Source organism: Pangasianodon hypophthalmus, chromosome 8, assembly GCF_027358585.1.
Source record: "Pangasianodon hypophthalmus isolate fPanHyp1 chromosome 8, fPanHyp1.pri, whole genome shotgun sequence".
NCBI lineage: Eukaryota > Metazoa > Chordata > Actinopteri > Siluriformes > Pangasiidae > Pangasianodon > Pangasianodon hypophthalmus.
Genome location: NC_069717.1, coordinates 13,378,891 through 13,401,215, shown reverse-complemented (window position 1 = coordinate 13,401,215; position 22,325 = coordinate 13,378,891). Strand labels below are relative to the sequence as shown.

At 40.2% G+C, this 22,325-nt stretch overlaps 1 protein-coding gene across 3 annotated transcripts in view; it reads right to left on the bottom strand.

The window, feature by feature from the left end:
* Nucleotides 1–1,577: 1,577 nt before the first annotated feature.
* magixa (MAGI family member, X-linked a) overlaps nucleotides 1,578–22,325 on the bottom strand; it is a 61,200-nt gene continuing 40,452 nt past the window's right edge. The window contains exons 10-18 of one of the 3 annotated variants that reach the window (XM_026913672.3): nucleotides 21,229–21,700; nucleotides 20,747–20,810; nucleotides 19,010–19,411; nucleotides 8,191–8,391; nucleotides 7,473–7,549; nucleotides 5,363–5,509; nucleotides 4,999–5,137; nucleotides 4,625–4,712; nucleotides 2,921–3,064 (exon numbers count right to left, since the gene is read on the bottom strand). In XM_026913672.3, the coding sequence (XP_026769473.2) occupies nucleotides 3,058–3,064; nucleotides 4,625–4,712; nucleotides 4,999–5,137; nucleotides 5,363–5,509; nucleotides 7,473–7,549; nucleotides 8,191–8,391; nucleotides 19,010–19,411; nucleotides 20,747–20,810; nucleotides 21,229–21,700 (1,597 nt within the window). In that variant the 3' untranslated portion in view covers nucleotides 2,921–3,057. Of the gene's footprint in view, nucleotides 3,065–4,624; nucleotides 4,713–4,998; nucleotides 5,138–5,362; nucleotides 5,510–7,472; nucleotides 7,550–8,190; nucleotides 8,392–19,009; nucleotides 19,412–20,746; nucleotides 20,811–21,228; nucleotides 21,701–22,325 lie in introns of all 3 variants that reach the window. The other 2 variants (XM_026913655.3, XM_026913646.3) reach the window with 2 other exon arrangements.

Below are 22,325 nucleotides of genomic sequence, written 5' to 3'. Positions count from 1 at the left end.
ACTAGGGTGCAGCCATGCTAAGTTTTCTTTTCAAGGGGTAAGAGGGCCACTAAAAAGCATTGCACATTTCACCACATTACATTATGACAAAGTGTCAAAAAAGGGGTCAGGACAATAAAAACAAATATTTCTATAGGGTGATGCTCATAGAGTACATCTAACAGTCATGCAACTTTGAAATAGTTTCAATATTTTTCGAACATCATGTTACATTATGGAAGAAGTTGGCACTTTTAGCCTGTTTTCATGTGCCAGGGTATAATAATAAGTTATTGTAAACATACCTTGAAGGATATTATATTCTGTGCTACATATAGTATTTCTGATATGTTGGTGGCTGATAAATCAGACTAGGGTTTATTATATTGTTCTGGTGTAAAGCCTACAGGTTTTCTGGGATTTCACTTTATGTACAATAGTCTTGCTTTACAAGAAGCATCTGCTACAGTACTGTCTCTCTGACATGAAAAATGTTTTGTAATCCCAATTCAATACAAACACGATGATGCATTTTGCCAAGTTCTGCCCATTTAGGTATCAAATACAAAGTGGACACGTAGGCTGGTTAAGGTCTCCATTAGTTCAATGAACTTAAATAGCTCAGCAAACTTTACTTAAATTCTTATAATACATTTGCACTCCTTTTAACTGGATAAATGCTTATGACATGCTATTACATACAGCATGAATAACATGACATCCTGCATACACATCTACCAGTGTTATAAATCTCACAAATGCATTATGAAATACTTGTCCTTTTTTAATTAACTAATTTAAATACTGCTCTGTAGTGAATTTTTTGGGGGTAAAGTTACGTTGTGTATACTGAAACAGAAAACAGGGAGATGGCCTCTTATTGCTTAGACAGTCAGAGGTAAAGAGAGATGCATAAGCTGGTGCTGCAGTACGTCTGACACTAGATGACCTCAGAAAGTCTTCCCTTATGTTCCATGCCAGTCACATCCCAGCAAACCGCCTGCGCTTCTATAATAGACAATATTCCCAATCTAGACCTCAGTAGAAAAAAAACGCCTCCGCAATTTTGATCAGTAAGTCTTACAAAATGCATAGAAGACCAGTATCAAAATGCCCTTTTTATCTCCTGAAACGAGGGATCAACACATGAAGCTAGGGAGTGAGTGACAGATGTGGTAACAGCAATCTTGATGCAGACTGGAGGAGGGCTGAGCAAATGGGATCTTATGGGCCTTCAGATTGTTTCTTTTTCTGCGATTTTGAAATGTGCTGGGAATCTGGAATGGCTCTGAAACGCTGATTCTAAACACAAACATGAGAAACATGAGAAACAAAAGCTCTGGGATCCTGAATTCACACAGACATCATAAGAGAAGTCTAGTGTTTCACGTAAAGGAATATCACATGAGGCACTTGTAATGACTCGCTGACCGGTTGCAGAATGTGTGCAGTATTTTTTTTTCCTCTGTCTTGTGTACTGAGTCTTGCAAAGGTTTATAGTTCAAGAGGCAGAAGAATACTTAATTGCACACTCTCGACTTTGCTACTTCATTTAATCTTTTCTTCATTTAATAATTTTTTTTATTATATTATATAGATTCTTTTTTTTTTTTTTTGGTAAACACCAGCTAAAGAAGCAGAAGGCACCTGGAGAAGTCTGAGATGGCTCGCTAGCCTGATAATAAAACAGTTCTTTCCCCGTCCTTTCCCCAGCACGGACAGCTAGATCAACACACTCAGTGGGGGAGAGGGTTACAGTCTGGTCACAGAAAAGCAAGCAGCTAATGCAGATCTTAAATAAATCTTCCTCTTTTTTCTGTAATAGAATCTTAATGCATTCATAAGAAAATAAAATATCAAATAAAAAAAATGTCAAAATGACATAAGATAAAAAATAACTTGTACATGCTATGAACAACACTATGAATACATACACGCATATGGATTTGCCTTGCATGTTAGCAACCAACCAGAACCATCCCATGATGGCAGCATGCTCTCTCTGTTTGTTTCACTGGCCTCTAGGTGATGGTAATTTCAGTTCGCCAGGACTGCAGACATGGGCACTGGTTGCAATCGAGCGGCTATTCTTGAAAATATGAACACAGGTGTAGGTTTTTTCAAAGTGGAGGAGGGCTGGTGGGATGATGGTGGTGTGCTGGTCTCCAAATGACATGCGTGTGTGTGTGTGTGTTTGTGTTTGTGTGTATGAGAGAGAGAGTTCAGAGAGAGTAAGCTTTTCAGAACCATAGGCCTCCTGAATGTTGGCTTAACCTGTTTCCTTCTAAGACCTGAGAGAGTTTATGGGGGCTGGGGACGAGCCATGGGCCCGGGGTGAGGTGTGGGGTAGCGGGGATCTCCTGGGAGTTGCTGAGGTCTCTGGGGTCAAGGGGCCACTGCGCCCCTGTGAACGAGATGCTAGCTGCAGACACGCTGACTTCCGAAAAGCTGAGTGCAGAGTCAGCATCAGAAAGATTGCTTTCATCATCCAGAGGCATGAGGAAGGAAAAGGGTGCTTTCTGTGTGACCCCAGTGACCTCTTCTGTGCCCTCAGGGACATCACCGTTGTTGTTTTCTATTTTTCCCTTCTTTTTTCCCTCCTTCTTTTCATCTCTCCCCCTCCTCCCTCTTGCATCTGACCACTCCCCTTCCTCTTCCTGTTCCCTGTCTTCTCTCTCTTGAGTTCCAGTTTTCACTCTGCTCCTCCTGCCTCCTGAACTCCTCCTCTTCTCCTTCTCCCTCTCCCTCCTCTCTCTTCGCTGCACATCCTCTTCCTCCCCCTCTGTACTTTTTGAAGCCTTTTTGGTTGTACTCTGGGTTGGTTTCTCTCTCTCTCTCTTCCTCCCTGAGTGGGAGCTCGCTGGGATGCTAACCAAGTCGCCCGAAGCCCGCTCAATCTCAGGAGTGCCTCTCCTCTCCTCCTCTACTCCTTCTCTGCTGCTGCCTCCTTTTCTCCGCCCCTTTCGTCTCTCTGCCTCTCTGTCCACCCCTTTCTCAATGCTCCTGGGCAAGGAGAAAGCCACTCCAATCTCACCTGGTTCCTCAGAGCGGAAGGAGGAGGGGGAGGCTGCTCCACCTTCATGGCCTGAGAGAGAGAGAGAGAGAGAGAGAGATGTAGACTTGAAAAGACACACACTCAGTTGGCCATATGAGAGCACTCATGCTATAGTGTCTAAACAAATAGGCATTGTAGACTGGAATGAATGCGAGGTGAGCAGACAAATGAGTAAAAAGAACGCTATGAACTACTAACTTTCATTCATCTCCTTTCACTTTTCTGAATGGAGAACCCATTGTATTTGAACAACATACCTGCTGCATACTTTAATACTTCCACATGCTATATAAATAACAAGTCATAAGCATTTAAATTTCCAGGGACCAGAGTGTAACACTTTTCTGTGATACATTTGTGTTAAAATTGAGTTTTATATTAAAAATTCAGAAAAATCTAAATAAAAAATATAGAATCAAGCAACAATTATTGTGTTAGATGCCCTACCTGGCATATACTTGATACATGCTACAAACTTAGTGTGTCGTCGCAGACACATCTCATATAGCAGGATTTTCTTAAATTTCGTAAACAGTCACTGTATGATCAGCTATTGGCAGCCATGAATGTTGGTTGGGCCAGCTGTTGTTTAGGTATATTTAGAGACCTGTGTCCAATAAAAATCTGACCAAATTTCAACTGTTAATCAGGTGTTAGTTGCAACTCAAGAAACTCAAGCAATTCTATCAACTGCATGGACAAAGTCCTAACAATTAATTTGTCCTCAGTATCCATACTGTTAACCTATCAAAATGTACAATGGTGTGCTTGGGCCCCTAAAAACAATACAGAAATGTCATAAAACAAAACTGGCTGATAACACTGATCAGATCAGCCTGCAAACCATCCATGCATAAATGACAACACTCTGTTGGAGATGCTCACCTGCTAGACCATACAATCAGACGTAATGTACAAATCTAGAGAGTTACAAAATGATCACAGCAGATTACTTTTGCTAAATCAGCTTTCAGTTACTAGGATGTTCAGACATGAAGAGACTGTTCAAGCATGTATGGAAAGGTTGGATAAATGCTAAGTGGTTGGGACAACCAGCATCAGCCTTGTGATTGGTGTGAGTAAAGGTTAAAGGTTATGGATGCTTTACCCAAGATTAGAATAGACCAGTTTACAGTGAAGTTGGAAGGGCACTAATTAATGCTATTGCTGATACATTACCAAATAGTTTACAGTCTTGCGTACTGTTATGTGTTGCACCATGGTCCTGGAGAAAAGACATTACGTTCCAATGTATAAAAGCTGTATATAGGAATGACAATAAAAACCCACTTGACTTGAATGACAGTATTCCAACTTTGTATATGCATATTGCATGTCCACTGGACTATCACTAACTAGAAAACAATGATGAATTGAAGTTCCCTGGGATTTAAGTCCTTAAAACAACTACTTACACTTGTGTCAATGGGTGTACAGAATGGGTAAGATGAAGGTGAAAGGTTAACTCTGGCAGTCACTTAAAGACAGTAAGCAGGGAGAAAATGAAAAGAGCCAAAACACCAGTGTGAACCTAAAGAAACCTAAAATAAAAAAAAAAAACAGGCAAAACTAATAGGAACAGCTACCAACCGTGTGTTTTCTGTCCGGCCGATGACATAGAAGCAAGGCTCGCCCTGTTTGGAGTTGGTCATGCAGAGTGATAAGCTGGAAAGCTCCACTGAGGGATAGAGAGAGAAAGAAAAAGAGGAAGAGAGAAGAGGGAGGGGGGGATGACAGCCGCATGGAAGACCGATAGAAATAAAAAAAGGGAAAAACAGACAAGACAAAGAAGAAAAATCCCAAAGCTTAGTTAGGAAAAGGTGAACAGAAAGTTGCCCATCGTGCTGGAAGTGAACAGAGAGATTCCCTCCAAACAAGCTAAGACCAAAAAAGAGTATCCAAATCCCAAGTGCAAAATGAATCAGTCAGCTGGGAAGAAAGCCTTGATGTCCCTTTCTCCTTACCGTAGTCTGGTACATATCCATTTCCTCTCTTCAGGACCAGGTGGATGCGGTGTCCTCCTTTGCGGATCTGTTCTACAGCTTGGCTATGGGTCATGCCTGCTGTGCTGTCCCCGTTAATCTCCACCAGCTGATCACTCACCTAAAACCATAAGACAGGCCTTACTGAACAATTTACTGAGCAAATTAGTGAGCAAACACCACCTGACACAAGGGTAAGACATGCTATCCTGTTCTAGATTACACTGTGAGAATTTACTGTAATTACAGATGTCTTAGAGATGCTCCAGGTTGTGTTAAGGATGAAGTCCATAATGGTGCATACAGAACATGTCAGAAAGGATTTTATGTGTGTGTGTGTGTGTACCTGTATTTTCTGGCTGCGAGATGCTGGTCCTCCCTCCATCAGCCCCAACACATAGAGTCCCATGTTGTACTCACTCCCCCCTCTCAAACTGAAGCCAAAACCAGTCGGGCCTCTCTCCAGATCCACACTGTAGTACCGTGGGTCCTGCTGGAAGAAAGAAAGAGAGTGAGGACAAAGAGGGAGAGATGGAAAGAAAATGTGAATGAGATAATAACAGTGGTGAAAAGTGAATTAGACTATCCAACTGAAATTCCATATTTAATATTGTTCATATTTAAAGCCTTCCAGATACTATTAAACAGGGGTGCCCCTGGATTTGTGATGGCTCAAACTATTGCATAGCTACTCCTGACTGTTCTTTTTGGTGGACTTTGGTAACTTTGGTAACACTATATGGTCAAAGGTTTGTGGACACCTGACCATCACACCCATGTGCTTTTTAAACATTCCATTCCAGATTTAGTGCCCCCTTTGCTGTTATAATAACCTCCACTCTTCCACTAGAATTTGGACCATGGCTGTGGGGATTTGCAACAAGAGCATTAGTGAGGTCAGGCACTGATGCCGGGTGAGGAGGCCTGGTGTGCAGTCACAGCGTTACAGTTCATCACTAAGGTGTTCAGTGAGTCAGGGCTCTGTGCAGGCCACTTGAGTTCTTCCACTCGAACCATTCTTTATAGACCTCACTTTGTATACAAAGGCATTGTCACAGGTGGGCCCACACATTGAACAGGTGTGGGCCCCTTAGTTGAAGTGAAGGAAAATTGTAATGATACAAAACACAAAGACATATACAAGACACCCTATACAACTGTGTGCTTCTAACTTTGTGGCAACAGTTTGGGGAAGACCCACATATGGGTGTGATGGTCAAGTGTCCACAAACTTTTGGCCATATAGTGCATCTAAGCGGTGTTAGTTCCTAGCCAGTGCTAAGTCAACACAGCTCTAAAATCATCATTCCAGAATAATATAACTTATTAGAATGGGAATTAGCAAAACTGCTTGACTTCGACAAGGTAGTCGCAATCTTCAGCAGTCGCACTAGACATCTGCTGTCAGATATGGAAGACAGATGCAAGTGCAGGTTCTGTTTTTTAAAGGAAATACAAATACCACAAACAAAAATAGAAACAAGAATCCTGCATGGAAACAAATAAAAGCAAAAATGAGGGCAAGAGCAAGGTGGTACAAAACACACAGGATACTTAGCACAAAAGAGGTGATGCGCAATAAAAGCTTGACAACTAAAACCGGAACTTTAATAGTTGCTGCGTCTCAATTCGCCTACTATCCGTCCTAAATAGTATCCAAGGTTAGAATTAGTGTGTCCCAAATTGTAATATATTGAAATGAGTATCCCAAAGGTCCCTGGATGGTCTACTATTTCCGGTAGATTTTCGAAGTGTGGAGCCATGGACACTTTTTCAACTAATATTGCCCACAACTCCTTGTGTGAAGGAGGAGTCTTGTGATCATTTGCTTTGCCGAATTCAAGGACACATTTTAGAGAGGTGTAAATGATATATGGAAAAATAAATCAAGGGAATGGTACATTAAATAACATAGTATAAATTATATAAGGAATAATGAATGAAGAAAAGCTGAAATGCAACAAGGAGTTTTCTTTTTTTTTTTTTAGGGTGACAGTGTTCTCTTCCGTTACACAATGTATTAGTATGTCCCAGTACTTGTATACTCTTTTGCTACACACAAAAAAGTATGTACTTGAGACGCAGGGACAGTTACTAATTAGTGAAACACAAAACAGGTGTGAGTAATCAGTGAGGCATGTGACCAGGTCATGTCATTTGCTGGGGTTGATGGGAGGTGTAGTTGATGGCACTGATATGATATCTGCAGGTCTCCTGTTAATTAATCTGTATATATATATATATATATATATATATATATATAACCTCTATATATAACCTCTAACTCAATATGTGTTATGTTTAAAATCTAAAAAAGTGATTAATTTTTTTTCCCTCTCCGGTCTCTGAGAAATAATGGTTGCTAGGTACCTCGCCGACTGAAATGACATTCATTGCTGTTATAAAATTATATATTTATGATACTATGGTATATATTAAGCCCATAAGAAAGTCACCTTTTGTCTGGCTATGTGCCCTTTTCTTAACTTGCTATCTGCATCAAAGTCTGTGTACTCTGTCAGGTTGGAGGCATCTAAGAGAGAAAGAAAAAGAGAAATGTCACAAGAAAAAACCCACATGAACAAATGATGCACTGGTGCCCTCTGGAGGACAAGCTGTTCTACAAAAAGCTGCCCTGAGACACAGAATTTATAAATGAGGTAAACTGAAGTACAAAGATTAGATGGAACAGGGCAAACCTTGCCACTGCCAAACTTTACTTGTGTTCACTGTTTCTTTTCTGCTCTGTTTGGGACAAGATGACCCATTTTAAAGTTGGAGCAAAATACATTAACAAATTCGACACAAAGCTTCCTGTACCTGGCTCAGTTTCCCTAATGAACATGAACATATTGTTTAAAATCAAATATATCAAATATTTCACAGATTGGGTCATTTTTACCTGAAAGTAACAATGGCATGCAAGTATTAAAAATAACAGATTTTTGTAAATATAGAACAAAAAGGTGATTCTAGTCCTTGTCCCATTCTTTATACATGTACATGCCTGCCATCAGCAGGTCTATGTGTGAATACTTAAAAAATAATCTAAATTAAACTTCCACCAAACAAAGACAACATGTTAAAGTTAAACCTATAAGTGTACTTCTAATCAAAGGAGATCCTGCATCATGCATTTCTAAATATTGAACAGAACAAGAGGGATAGGCATACTGTTGTTGGAGCGCGGGATGATGGTGAGGCGGAGTGTGTTTCCTGCTCGCCGCAGGATCTGTGCCAGCTCTCTGTGAGGCAGCGTGAGCACAGAGCGGCCCTCCACTGCCTCCAGATGATCACCCTGCTGGATCTGACCGCTGCGGGCTGCTGGACTGCCCCTCCGTACGGTCACAAACCTGTGAGAGAACAGTGACGATGCTGGAGAGAGGCAGAGAGAGGACAGAGAGGGGAGTATCCTGAATTAGTGTTAATGCGCCAAACTGCTCAGTATCTATACCTCATGAAATGTTACTTTCAACATGCTTATAAAAGATTTGTGCTTAAATCAGTGGTAGTTATGAAAATCCTTCTAATATAGCAAATATCTGTTATTTTTTAATGTGGCTGCTATGCAGATGTACTGTATTTGTAAATGTATTATTGCACTATATTGCAGCTATGCAATATACATACATATACGCATTAATTTCCTCCATGATTACTGCCAATAATTACAGGGCACAAGACAATTATTCAACACAAACCTGTGCTCAGGTTTAACTATTATATTCTGTTGGGGACAAAATGACCCATTTTATATTTTTAATAGTGCAGCACAAAAAGGCTAATATAACAAATTTATTTTTGTGATATGAAACTTTATATGCACATAAAATAATTTAAAAATGTATTCTTAGTACAAGGGTTCAGTTCATTTTTGACCTGAGAGTAACAAGATCAAACAAAAAGATGACAGTATTGCCTGTCACATCCCCTCCATCTCTTCTTTTGCACTCTTGACCTGGCTCAATAGGACATTGCACTGCTAAGCAGAGAATGGAACATGACGGTTAAAGGATCTATTGCGGTCTCCCTCTTTCCTTCTATGAGGACATGCATACATAATCAATATTAGGCAAAGGCAGTCCAAAATAGTTCCATCAGCCACCAAAGAGGCCACACACAGTGACAGCGCTGCTAATAATTGATGAAAGATTTAATAATAGAATGCAGGCTGTGTGTCCGATTATGCCATGAAGTGAAGCTTGAGCTCACAGCAACTGGATCACAACACATTTCACACTTACTACTGGATATGTAACTTCTTCAAATACAAATTTGTTATGTGTGATGTGCATGCAGAGTCTTAAGTCCTGTACCAGTGTTTTTGCCTTATTTGTAAGTTGATGCCACTGCAGCGAGGGAAAGAGGCTGGTGAGAACTTGATCCGAATAAGCAATTCAATCCTCCTTTTGAGAGGGAACAAGTGAGAGGTGTGATAGTGTAATACAGCATTTCAGACAGGTGTTGGCACAATGTAGCGTATCGTTCAATCAGTTCTCACTTTCCTGTTTCATTCCAACAAATGCAATCTGCCAAGGAGACGCTGCATGAACATAAAACAGGAACACAAACATTCCCAGATGCAAACAACAACAGACACACATTTCTCATATTTACTATTAACAACTGCATTTAGTCTGAAGACCAAAAGTTCAATTAAAAAAGCTACAAGCAAAACCATGGATTGCTATTCTGAAGACATGCAGAAGGATCCAAAAACCTCCAGTGCAAAGGAATGTCCCTGCACCCCAAGAGAAAAGCGAACACAATTTTGACCAGTTAATCATCAGCATTTATGAATTGAAAATGAATTCTTAAAAAAACAAACGTCACCCAAATTTTAGATTAGTTTTTGATCAACGATTGAGTTTTTGGTTATGGCCCGACTTCTAGACTCCAGTGTACATCATGATGTCCAGAAAACCATTTTTAACATTTTACAACTAGGCCCTGATTTACCCCAAATAACAAGCAAGCAAGCAAGCAATTGCATGCCCTGATTCAAAATCATAATCTCCTGACGATAGGGTAAACACTTCTCTGTTGTGCTACTCAAGAGGCTTAATGGCAATTATTTGACTGCAGTGGACTCCTGAAGTTGCAGGCTCCAACTCCTGTGCTCCTGAGCCTGCAAGCTCTTCATATGGCCTCGTTAAGCTCCTGCCCCCCTTTAAAAATCACCTGATTACTAATGAAACTGAACTATTTGCAATCACACTACTTTAAATAACCAGGACTCTCATTACTCCAGCATTGGGTCTGTGAGGAATGGAAAAACCTTTGTTATATGCCTGTCTTGAACAGGGTTTAACCATAACCTGATTTAGTCTTGTTTAGTTTATGCCTGCTTGCTGATCGCCTGACTAGCCTGGCTCACATTTCTGAGTATTGTCTTGCACTTTGGTTTGTCTGATACAGTGCTTCTGACAAAACCAGAAACCCTCCACTTGAGTCCGTCTGTCTGCTTCATGTTTTGCAACATGGTCCATCGATCATGGCATCCCCTAACAGCCCTGTTGTGCTCGATTTATCCTAGCTTCAATATCACAACCCAAGAAGCTTATGGAGTGAATAAGAAATCATAGACTGGTCCCCTTACTGAGAACTGCCTGTGCTCTTTAACAATCAATATACGTAGTCTCCTTGTCTCTACAGAACCCAGGAATCACCCAAGAAATGACAGTCCCTGGATGGTATGCTTCCTAATGTACCTCCACAAGGACCCTTAGACCTGCTCTCATACACCATGTGATTTTTGATCATGAATCTATCTACCCTCTAACTGGCAAAGAAAACAAGGCCATGGAACAATGTTTCGCTCAGGCTTTGCAGCAAGGCTACATCACCTTGCTGCATTTGCAGGGTTCATCTTTATACACAAGAGGGGAGGGAGTCTCGATAGATTATTGAGGCCTGAACCAAAACAAAGTAACCCAACAATACCCCCTCTGTCTTCCAGGCCTTTCTTAATGATGTACTCAGGGACATTTGTCTCCCTACAAAAATGTTTATATCCTACACTGATGAGATTTTTATATCCTACAACGATGATTAAATTTTCCCCACACTTCCTATTCCTGCACATCCACCCTGTAAAAGGGTGCTGGGGTGCTGACCCTACTCCTGCCCAATGCCTTTCCAACAAAGGGCTATTCCTCCTCCAATCTTAGTGCTGACTTGCTTACCTGGGCTCATACCTCCATTGCCACTGGTCACCCCAAGGTTACAAAGAACCAGTAACACTCTTTGATAGTAAAAATTACACTTTGGTTGGTTACACAAAGCTGCAAAGTTCCAAATCGTTAAGAATATCACCAAACAGTGAGGACTCAAACAAATATAATGATTTTTCCTGCTCACACTGCTGCTATCTGCAAAAAAAACCCAGGTACCGATTTTTTTCTGTTCTCTCCTGTGGCACTCTGTTGTATCCTATAACAAGTCCTGGTTGCAAGCTGAATGTTTAATTGATTAGTTTTGATTGAGCTGCTTGTGCATAGACAATAACTGCCTGCAGCAAAATGAGGGCAAGAGAACAACAACCTTAAACTGATTTAATTATGAATCAGTGCTATTTGAAATTTTGCAAATAGAAGCTTAATAAGCAATCAAATTTGGTACATTTTTGCACAAATAGTGTTTTACTCTTTTTACAGTGGTCAGTATATGGGACTAATATGGGAGTAAATATTACAACAATTTTCCTATGTTTAAATTAGGGCTTGATCACTGTAATAACTGATAACATTAAACCAGTAAAAATATGTACTTTATTCTTTTATCTAAGTTGATGAGCAGTCCGTGTGATTCACACAGAGTTTTAAATGGCCAAGTTTAGAAGCAAAATAACTACACTGTTCTTACACACACTGGCTGCTCAATGCATATGCTTTAACCAATATGACATATGTGAAGTAACTTAAGGACTTAAGGAGTTCATCAGAAAAACTTGAACAGTCTGCCATTTGCAAAAGGTAATATTAATAAATAATGGTTTGTGTGTTATGTGGCTTTTCAGCAGACATAACTAACTAGCATCACATCACTAAACACATTTAGTGTTTAGATTTGTTCAGTTTTACTTAGACCTGATTCTACCATCATTTGCAATAGACTGTAGGAATGTAAAGTCCATGCTGCCAATAAAAAAAAATATGAGGTTAAAAAAGGCATATTTCATACTCTAAACCTCACAGAAGAAACATAGCTCTCTCTCAAGCTCCCCAAATTAAAAATACAAGAGCAGATGGGGGCATTACTTTATTATAGTGACAGAGAACTACGTTAGCAAAAATCACCTTCATCAGATTTAACCATCTATTTTGGGAAGTAATAACATGAATATCATTAACCATAAGCACTTGCATGCTAGCACTGGACACTATGTAAAAAATTCCATGTATAAAAAAGCCATCTGTCTTTACTACATTCCAAATCTTATATTTGCAACCTGATAAAACAGCCAGATGGTGATCATTTCATGAACTAAAACATGATCGTCTGTTACATTCCACCTACTTACTCTTACTGAAAGAAAGCTACATCTTTTAATTTATTACTGAAAAGATAAGATACAGTGTGTATGTATGTATAGACAATCAGAGGCTTGTCATGACAACCAGAGTGAACCTTAGGTGCATATGTAGTGTGTTGAACATAAAGTGCTTGCTCACTTAGGAAAGCCGTCTGCTTCTCTCTATACACTGCCAGTTATCAGGGTAGACCAAAATCTACATTATTCATCTCCCTGTCCATTATTGATAATACTTATATATTATTCATGTCAAATACCTATGTTAAGTTCATTATTCATTAAGGGCTTGTACAGTACCACTCAAAAGTTTGCCTATACCTGTTACTTTGAACAGTATTTTACAGTTGCTCTTTCATCATCAAAAGTTACAAACTTAGCCAAAAAAGTATTCTAAAATAATAAGACTGAAATAGTCATTTTCAATTTTTTTTAAATAATAGAGTGATCTTCAATAATTATGTAATTTCAAAGGCACCATTACTTGGATGTGACTGTGGTGGTCCAGCTGACATCAAAAAGCCTCTTGAGGAACTTTATTTAATGCTTTATTTTTTCCAGAGTTTTTCAGAGCTGAGTGAAATGCCAATAGCTTACTAGCTATTTCATTATGTACCTAATAAGACTGGTTCTTGTTGTAATAGTAGCTAGTTTACTTAATATTAAACTAAATGAAGCATAGCAGTTATCCAGTTCTATACTACTTAAAAACATTTTCCACCCTATCTCGATCAGGCACATCAGTATGACAGGACGTAGAGTGGAAGAGTTGAAGAGGCAATAATTAGAGTATTGAAAAGAACCCATTGTCTAAAATTAGCACTGCCCCAGCTTGTCCAGAGCTGCGCAGCTTTATAAAGCACTGCCCCCTTTACCCCAAAAGGCAACTACCGATGTATTACAGTTACAGGTCTGAGATTTAGGTTGGACAGCCCGCTATGGTGTGAAGTGGAAGGTGTTTTGTACATATGCGGAGTTGTGTTTCAGCCTTCTTTTGATAAGATGGGTGGTGCTGGTGCATGGAACAAGAAAAACCTTTTACTCTAAAGGCTTTAGGTAGGCAATGTGCCAAATCTACTATATTTTACACCAACTAAATCAACCTACCAAAAAAATATTAAAAAACTAATGACAAAAACATTCATAAACACTATGATCTTTTAGGTAGACGTATCTCCTAATAAACACACCCACATGTTCCAACTCAAACAAAAGTTCAAACACTTGCAAAATCCTAAAATATCAGCAAAACTAAACAAACAGAAACTCCTGCAGATGAGAGAAACAATGGGGTGAAATTTCAAAGCTCCTCAGCAACAGTGTTCTGCTGTTTTCCTGGCATTTCCTCAAACGACCTTGGACGTCACAGTGTGTTGCATGTCTGCAGTGAAAACTGTTTATTTACTTTTTTTTTATATCCCTGGGACATTCAACCTGTTTATATGCCTGGAGTGCCTATGTTTTTATTTCTAGGCTTGGCTAGGTTTCTCTTGAGCTGACAGCTAACTAAACATGTTAAAGCGAGTGGCTTTACACATGCTTCAGTTTTCCAGAGTTATCAGTTTGAACCAGTGTGTGGTGGAGACAAGTTACGCAATGGTGGAGGTTAAAGCAGTAGGAAGATTTATGTTACTGCCTGACATGGATGAGGAATGCTGATTAAAGTGGACCTACATACACAGGTACAAAATGCAGGAAAAAAGCAACATACACAGACAGCTCTAGTACTAATTTACTATATGCAAATGTGGGTATAGTGCATCTTTCATGTGTTTATGTCCTGCAAGTGACAGCATGAACGTATTTGTCCCTCCTGATTCTCTGCTTCAGAAAGAAACAAAGAAGATGAGACTCACATGAAATGATTTTAGTGTGTATTCAAATGTACGTTGCATGTAAATGTGCGTATTTGAGTCTGAGTTTACACCACACCTGTACATTCTTGGTTCTTCACTAATGCCACAAAAAATAGTCAGTATAAATCCACCATAAGTTCATCCTCTGTTCTGAAATCATGTATGTGTACTGTAATGCGACTCAGGTGGGCACATGGACAAATGCTCAATTTGAATTGAGTTACCATAGACGCAAATGACAAACTGTCTCACAGGGTAGGGTGGTCTTCCTTGTCTGTGTGTGTTTATATATGTGTTTCAAGGTATAGTCAATGATTTTGTTAGAAGTTAAACTCAGAATATCAGAACTTTCAGTGGTCCTACCAAAGCCAAACCCCTGAAACATGCTTCCTGGGCTAGAATATTAGAATGCTAGTGCAACAGGCATAACTGGCTGAATTGACAAGTAAGTAGAGATGCCTACATGTCCAGTTTGGTTGAATGTTGGTGGGCCACATCATTTTTTTCCCCCCATTTCTCAATCTTTCCCCATTGATTTAGCCTGAAGCAGCACTGAGACCAGAGATTTTCAGCCTCACACATATTTTACTGACAGCTATTAGACTGAATAATTGATATAATAATTAGACAATATGACAATAAAAAAACAACAATTTTGTCTTTAGAAGATTGAGAAGTTGGGAAAATCTATTTAGCATGATTACATGATTATTCAAGCATGATTAGAAACTAAACAAATAAAACTACAGAATATTAGAGTATATTAGAGAAGCAACAGTATATCACAATTATTCTAGTTGCGAAACGGATACGTATCTGCGTAACCTAATTATTCAGTCTAGCTTAGTTCTCTCCCTAGCTCTCTCGCTCACACACACACACACACACACACACACACACACACACACACACACACACACACACTCTCCCTGGGGAAACAGGGGCAGAAAGTTTAACCATCTGTTTAATATTTTACCAAGTGCAACTTTTCTTCTTTCGAGTACAGAGCACAGGACATGAAAAATACAGGGACAATTTAGTAATACTACACATCTATGACCTGTGAACATACTCGTCTGATTCTTGTGTTTTAAGTCACTGAAGATATACAGCAACTGTTAGGTACATCACACCATGGTGAATAGAGTACGCCCCTGCTTGTGCAATGCCAGGTACAGCAAAACAAGATGTTCTTTGGTACTGTTCTTGAGAACATTCTTTTTAAATGAGATCATGCAAACACTTGACACATTTTTCAAACTTCTATCCTGTATATATTACATTTAACTGCCAGGTCTTGAAAGGATACAGATGATGTGCGGATACTGCAATATAAAACATGAAAAGGAGCCCAGGTATTTTTCTTTTCTATGTTAACCATTTGTAGTGAACCCATTCTTAAACATCATAAATCAATCCATTTAAAGTTAAGGTGACGGCTAAAATGTCTAATGGATCATAAGACTCTTGCCTTGTTTTGTCAATGATTTACCCTTCAAACACCCTCAAGACATACAAGCTTGTATGCTGCCAAGTTCTACATGAAGCCTGGTCAAGAGGTAACCATGAAAGAGGTATTTTAGATAGTGTCCTGTGTTTAAAGGTTTGTTTGGTCAAACTGTTCCACAGCAATATAAACCCCAATAATTAATGAAATTAGTGAAAAGATATAACCTCTTAGACTCCTAAGATTTATGGTATATGACTAATTGTCTTCACTGATCTATGCTAAATTGTGTGAAACTCCGAAAGTCTGTTTGTGAGAAATTCTGGCATCAGTGTGGTTTAATAAAAGAGCCCAAATCCCTTTCTGATGCAGAGGCAAAGAATTAGGCCATTCATGACTGTAAGAGGCAGCTGGAAATATTTCAGGTATTCAGTTCGGGTCCACCAAAGCTGCACAATTAGAGTTGGGCTGAAACCAAAGGGACACGGATCACTGTAACAATGTAGTGGTGACTCACAACTTACACAGCACAATGCTTTCTCTCTCTACACACACACACACACACACACACACAGACAGTGAGCAGCAGAATCTGTATGGTGCGTGCACATCCCGAATGTTCCCATGCCAAACATGTGCGCACTCCACACAGAATCAGGAGCAACAAACACACAGGAAAACAAGACAGAAAGTACGGGAAAATGCTGAGCAAAGATTTGTCAGAAAATTAACAAGTCTGCGATCTGAAAAAACCTTGCATCTCTAAAAACATGATCAGAAAATTATGAACATTAGTGGAGTATTTACGTTTAGAGTCCTTGACAGATTTCATGGCAGACTGTAGTCGCTCCAACATGGTGTTTTGATGAGATGGTCGAAGAGTTCAAATCCACAGAGAGCCAACCATCAATCTTTAAACTTACATAAAGTTCTAGAACGTCTAGGGCTATTTCTCTTCGAGCAGAGACAGAGGCGATACACACTCCTGCACTGTTCGAGTGCAACTGAGAGATGGGGAGTGGGTGAAAGTGCGCAAACTGAGTGAAGGGGGGGGGAAGGACGGAGGGGGGAGAGAGAGAGAGCGAGAACGGAGAGGTGGGAGGAACAGAGGTAGATAGCAGGGAGAGGCATATTTGAGGATATTTATGTTTGTGCATGTATTTGGTTTAAAATGGAGAGTGAGATTTCACATTCAGCAGGCATGTGCAAGAAAGATCGACTTAAAGAGCGAAGCAACGATACAGTGAAGTCGAGTGTGTGTTTGCATATCTGTGTATCTATGTGCGAGTATGTGGTGAAGGGAGATAAACTGAGATAGACAGAAAGCAGAAAACAGGTAATGTGGCATCACACTTCAAGTTACACAACATCATGTATAAGGATATAAGAGTGATACAGTAAAGGAGCCATGCCTCTTACTGCATATCTACTTTCACATCTGTCATAATATCAGGGTTTTATACCCATCTGGCACGAATATAATGACCTAATCAAGATAAACTGTAATTTCTTATAATGCTTGTAAATTACTAAAGGAGATGCCAATTCAGCTATGAAAATTTATTACTATTTATTCATTTGCCAGAACTGTTTAACTATAGAACAACGCAAAAAATCATGCAGATTCAGGTCAAGAGCTTCAGTTAGTGTTCACATCAAACATCAGAACTGGAAAAATGTGAACTGTGGCATGGTTGTTGGTGCCAGATGGGCTGGTTTGAGTATTTCAGAAACTGCTGATCTCCTATCTACAGTATCTAGAGTTTACACAGAACGGTGCGAAAAACAAAAAACAGTGCATGAGCAATAGCTCTGTGTGTGGAAATGCCTTGTTGATAAGAGAGGTCAGAGGAAAATAGCCAGATTGGTTCAAGCTGCCAGGAAGGATATTGTAACACATATAATTACTCTTTACAACCTTATATACCACACACACACACACACACACACACACACACACACACTTTATCCTCTGCTTCACAATACCAAACACACACCACACAACCTGGAGGACCGCACTGGATAACTTGCATAACAACTTGCATAACAACTTAACCTTTGCAGGAATGAGGTCAAACCAGATGATGTTAAACCCCCAGAGATACACTGATGCCTCCTTACGATGGTGCACTTTATTAAAGCATTGCGAAACATGAACTTGCACAACACGGTAAAATGCTCAAGGATTCATCTATGTCCTCCCTTCACACACATAAGCTTAAAATCAGACTGCATCATGATTAGTTTGATATTGGTAATTAAGCGTTTTTGGTGCATGTACACAGCACTATTGTATGAATCATAATAGTCACAGGTGTTGGGAAAAATAATACCCCCACCCAGTTTTTTTTTTTTAGCAAAAATAAAAGAATGTGAAAGGAGTGGATTTAGTGTTTGTTTGGCTCGCTGGCCTCTCCTGTACTGAGCGAGTGAAATAAAGCAGGATTAGGGTGTTACTCAGGGATCCTCTGCACTAAACCTGGTACAAATTCACTGCAGTAAGAAGACAAACAGACTCTCTTCACTGGCTGACCTTAGTTTCGATACAAAGTATGTCATTCTAACCTATCCAGCAAATTCCTCTGTGTTTGCTATTTGGAGTTCTGATAAAAGATTTAGAGAATAAAAAATGAACATGAACAAAAGATAGAAAAATAAATGCAAGTTGATCTAAAATGCAATCTAAAATGCAAAATGCGATCTAAAATGCAAAATGCTCTTTGAATTTTAGCACCTGCAGGACTATAACTAGGAACTTAGTTAAAATAAATGTTAAAATGTGATAAAGGACCTTCCACAACCCATAGCACTGATGAAGACCTAATTCATGCATGATGCACTGAAATGAAGATATTGATATTGGTCAATATGGTCATTAGTAATCTGTTTTTTTAAAAAAAGGCAAGACCAAAGAAACCAATACTTTTGAAAAACAATAAAGTTCAAAAACACAGTGGAGTTCAAAATCACACAATTATCCACATTCACACTTTTGCAAAGCTTGTACTTGTATTGCCTTTTTATGCTGTAGGCTATTGCATTTTGTACAAATCACTGTTATACTGCCGAATTAACTCCCAGCAAGCATTCTAAAATGGAAACATAATCCCTGAAGCTGGAACTGAATCTGAGTCAGTAATAAAAGCCGGCAGCACTTACATCCATTCGTCATGTCCTGTGTGGCGATGACAAAGCCAAAACCCTCTCCAGGCCTTCTCCTCAGCTCCACTTCCAAAGATTTGCTAGGCACTGCTCCTCTCCCCTCGGGCTGCGTTTTGGACACGGCTCCTAGAGCATTAGAGGAGGGCAGACGGGGACCCTGCACGGCCATGTCCTCAACCCCCATCCAGTCCCGTGGCTCCATGGTCAGGGTAACAGGCACAGAGTCCAGAAAGCTGGTGCTCTGGACCAGAGGAGGGAGCTCGTTGGAGGGTGACTGAGGAGATAGGGTGCTTTGGCTGGTTGTGGGGCCATCTGAGGAAGGAGACATCAAATCTGGAGGGCCCTGGGGTGGAGGAACACTGTTGTACGAGTTTGGGGTGACAGGAGAAGGGATGTTTCCTACAGACGAGAACATGGATACTATTTAGCAGTTTGATTATGTAAGCACTTTGCAAGTTCATTTCGTTAAAATAGTGCCTGCATCTACCTACATATTTACCCTGGTTACATACGGTCATTTGAGTTATGTATCTGGATTGTATCATGACATGATTTAAACATGCGTTTACACCAGTAGTCAAATGCATAAGATGCAATCATCTCATTGCACTTGGCCACCAACTTCCTATGTTGCTGTTCTTTGTCAGTTATTTTGAAAAAGAAAATGAAAAAGAATGAGGTATAGCATTTTGTTTTTAATTTCCTCAAACACTTAGTCTTCAGGGGTTTTGTTTGTCAGATGTGGCTTGGAGTGACATATGAATGCATATTTAATTGTATAATATCCAGATAAAATGCATATGAGACTTTCTGAAGAGGTTCGAGCAGTAAGACTGAAATCAGATTTGAATATCTTTCAGGCAGATTCACACCTGCATTTCTGTGTGAATAATCTCTATCTGGATAGAATCCTGATACTCAAAATGCACAAACCAACTAGTCATATATACTACACTATATGGCCAAAGGTTTGTGGTCACCTGACCATCACACTCCTATGTGGGTCTTCCCCAAACTGTTGCCACAACGTTGGAAGCACACAATTGTATAGGATGTCTTTGTATTCTGTATAATTACAGTTTCCCTTCACTGGAACTAAGGATCCTCACCCAAACATGTTCCAGTATGACAGTGCCCCTGTGCGAGGTCCATGGAGACAAGGTTTGACAAGGCTGGTGTGGAAGAACTCGAGTGCCCTACACAGAGCCCTGACCTCAACCCCAATGAATACCTTTGGGATGAACTGGAACGCACTGAGTCTTTTCCCCTGACATCAGTGCCCGAGCTCACTAATGCTCTTGTGGCTGAAAGAACAAATCCCCATAAGCATGGTCCAAAATCGAGTGGAAAGCCTTCCCAGAAGAATGGATGTTATTATAACAGCAAAGGGGCACTAAATCTGGACTGGGACGTTCAAAAAGCACGCATGGGTGTGATGGTCAGGTGTCCACAAACTTTTGACCATATAGGGTATAACGATGTTCAACAATAGCATATCATGATAAAATAACATGATTTAACATCATGCAAGTTATTTCAGAAAGAGCATTAAATTTGTGCCATTATTACAAGGGCAACCTCTCTCATAATCCCCTACTTTTGCTCTTGTCCCTTTTCAAGACCTTCTTATATTGTGAAGTGTGGAAGTTTAACATATCTCTATTTTATATGTATAGAACATGTACTGTATGTAGTATGTAATATTCTATACTATAATGTATTTTGTATGCTTACCTCCTCTGTAAACCAGTAAGACCACCTCACCCTGTCTTGTATGTTCCTGTAGAACTCTCTGTACCTGTGGATGTAAAAAAAACAAAAAAATCAACATACTATACAAAAAAAATGTGCAGGAAAATGAATTCTGAAAATATATGTATCAATTGTGGCATATTACGTTTAAACAAACATATCAAATGAAGTCTTCTTTTGTGAAACTCAGTAGAAAGTAGAGTTTTTTCCCCTCTGGTTGCTGGATGAGTAAAGTTTAAAAAAAAAAAAAAAAAAGAACTACCGGTGACCATCATATCAAAAGCATACAGAACCTACTTGTCCAGGCAACTGATAATGAAAGACCTACAGCCCAGATACGTTATCTATTTGTCCCAGGTTCCCAGGATACCATTTGTCCACTTCTGTATTACATATGAATGCACATGCATGTTAATGCAATGAAAATAAAAATGTAATTTAGTTGAACAGGTGGCTCAAGTTACCTGTGCGAAGCTGAGGCTCTGCACATCAGCGCCATTGATCTTGATGATGGCATCGCCCGGCTGCAGGGACGGGCACTGGCGCCGGTCCCACACCCGCTTGATCAGCGCCAACTGCCCGCCCTGCCCGCCTGCTGTCACGCTGAAGCCCATGCCCCCTCCCTCGCTTCTCCCCAGGGCCACAGGCACAAGCTCACCTCCTGTGCCAGCCCCAGGCGATCCCAGGTTGCCTGGGGCAGGCCGAGGGGGGTTGCTGGCCGGGCAGCCATTGAAGCCACAGGGTGGCAGCTCAGTTGGGGGCACGAGTGGGCGTTGGGCACTGGGGGCACCTGGTGGCGCTGGTGCACTGCCTACCTCAGGCTGCGGCAGAGGGAGGGCACCACTGGACAGATCACTCTCGGAAGACTTGGAGTTCTGGTGAGCCAGAGATGGGGCAGGAAGGGTATTGTTGTTGTAGCTGCGAATGAGTGAGGCTCTGGTCAAGTGAGGGAAGAGAGGAGACATAAAGAGAAAGAATAAAGATACACAACCTATACATCTGAACATCACCAAATGACAAAATAGAGAAACTCTGGTTTTACTGACACTTTGGGCAGAAACCCAGAGTCTGATTAGTTACTGTGACATTGGAGATTGGGACATTAAACAGAGACTCCAAGAATAATCTCTAAGACTGAGTTCACGCTAACAAGAAAACAAGTTACAGATGACCACTGATTTCTGCTATACACTCACTGGACTCTTTAATAGGAACACCTGGACACCTACTTATTCATGCAGTTATCCAATCAGCAATCAAGTGGCAACAGCTCAATGTATAAAATCATGCAGACTCAGGTCAAGAGCTTCAGTTAATGTTCACATTAAACATCAGAATAGGGGATAAATGTGATCGTAGTGACTTTGACTGTGGCTTGTTTGTTGGTGCCAGACAGGCTGATTTGAGATCTGCCAGTGAACATGCCTTGTTGATGAAAGAGGTCAAAGAAGAATGGCCAGACTTGTTTGAGCTGAAATGAAGTCCACAGTAACTCAAATAACAAGTCTTTACAACCACGGTGAGCAAAAAAGCATTTCAGAACGCACAACACGTCAAATCT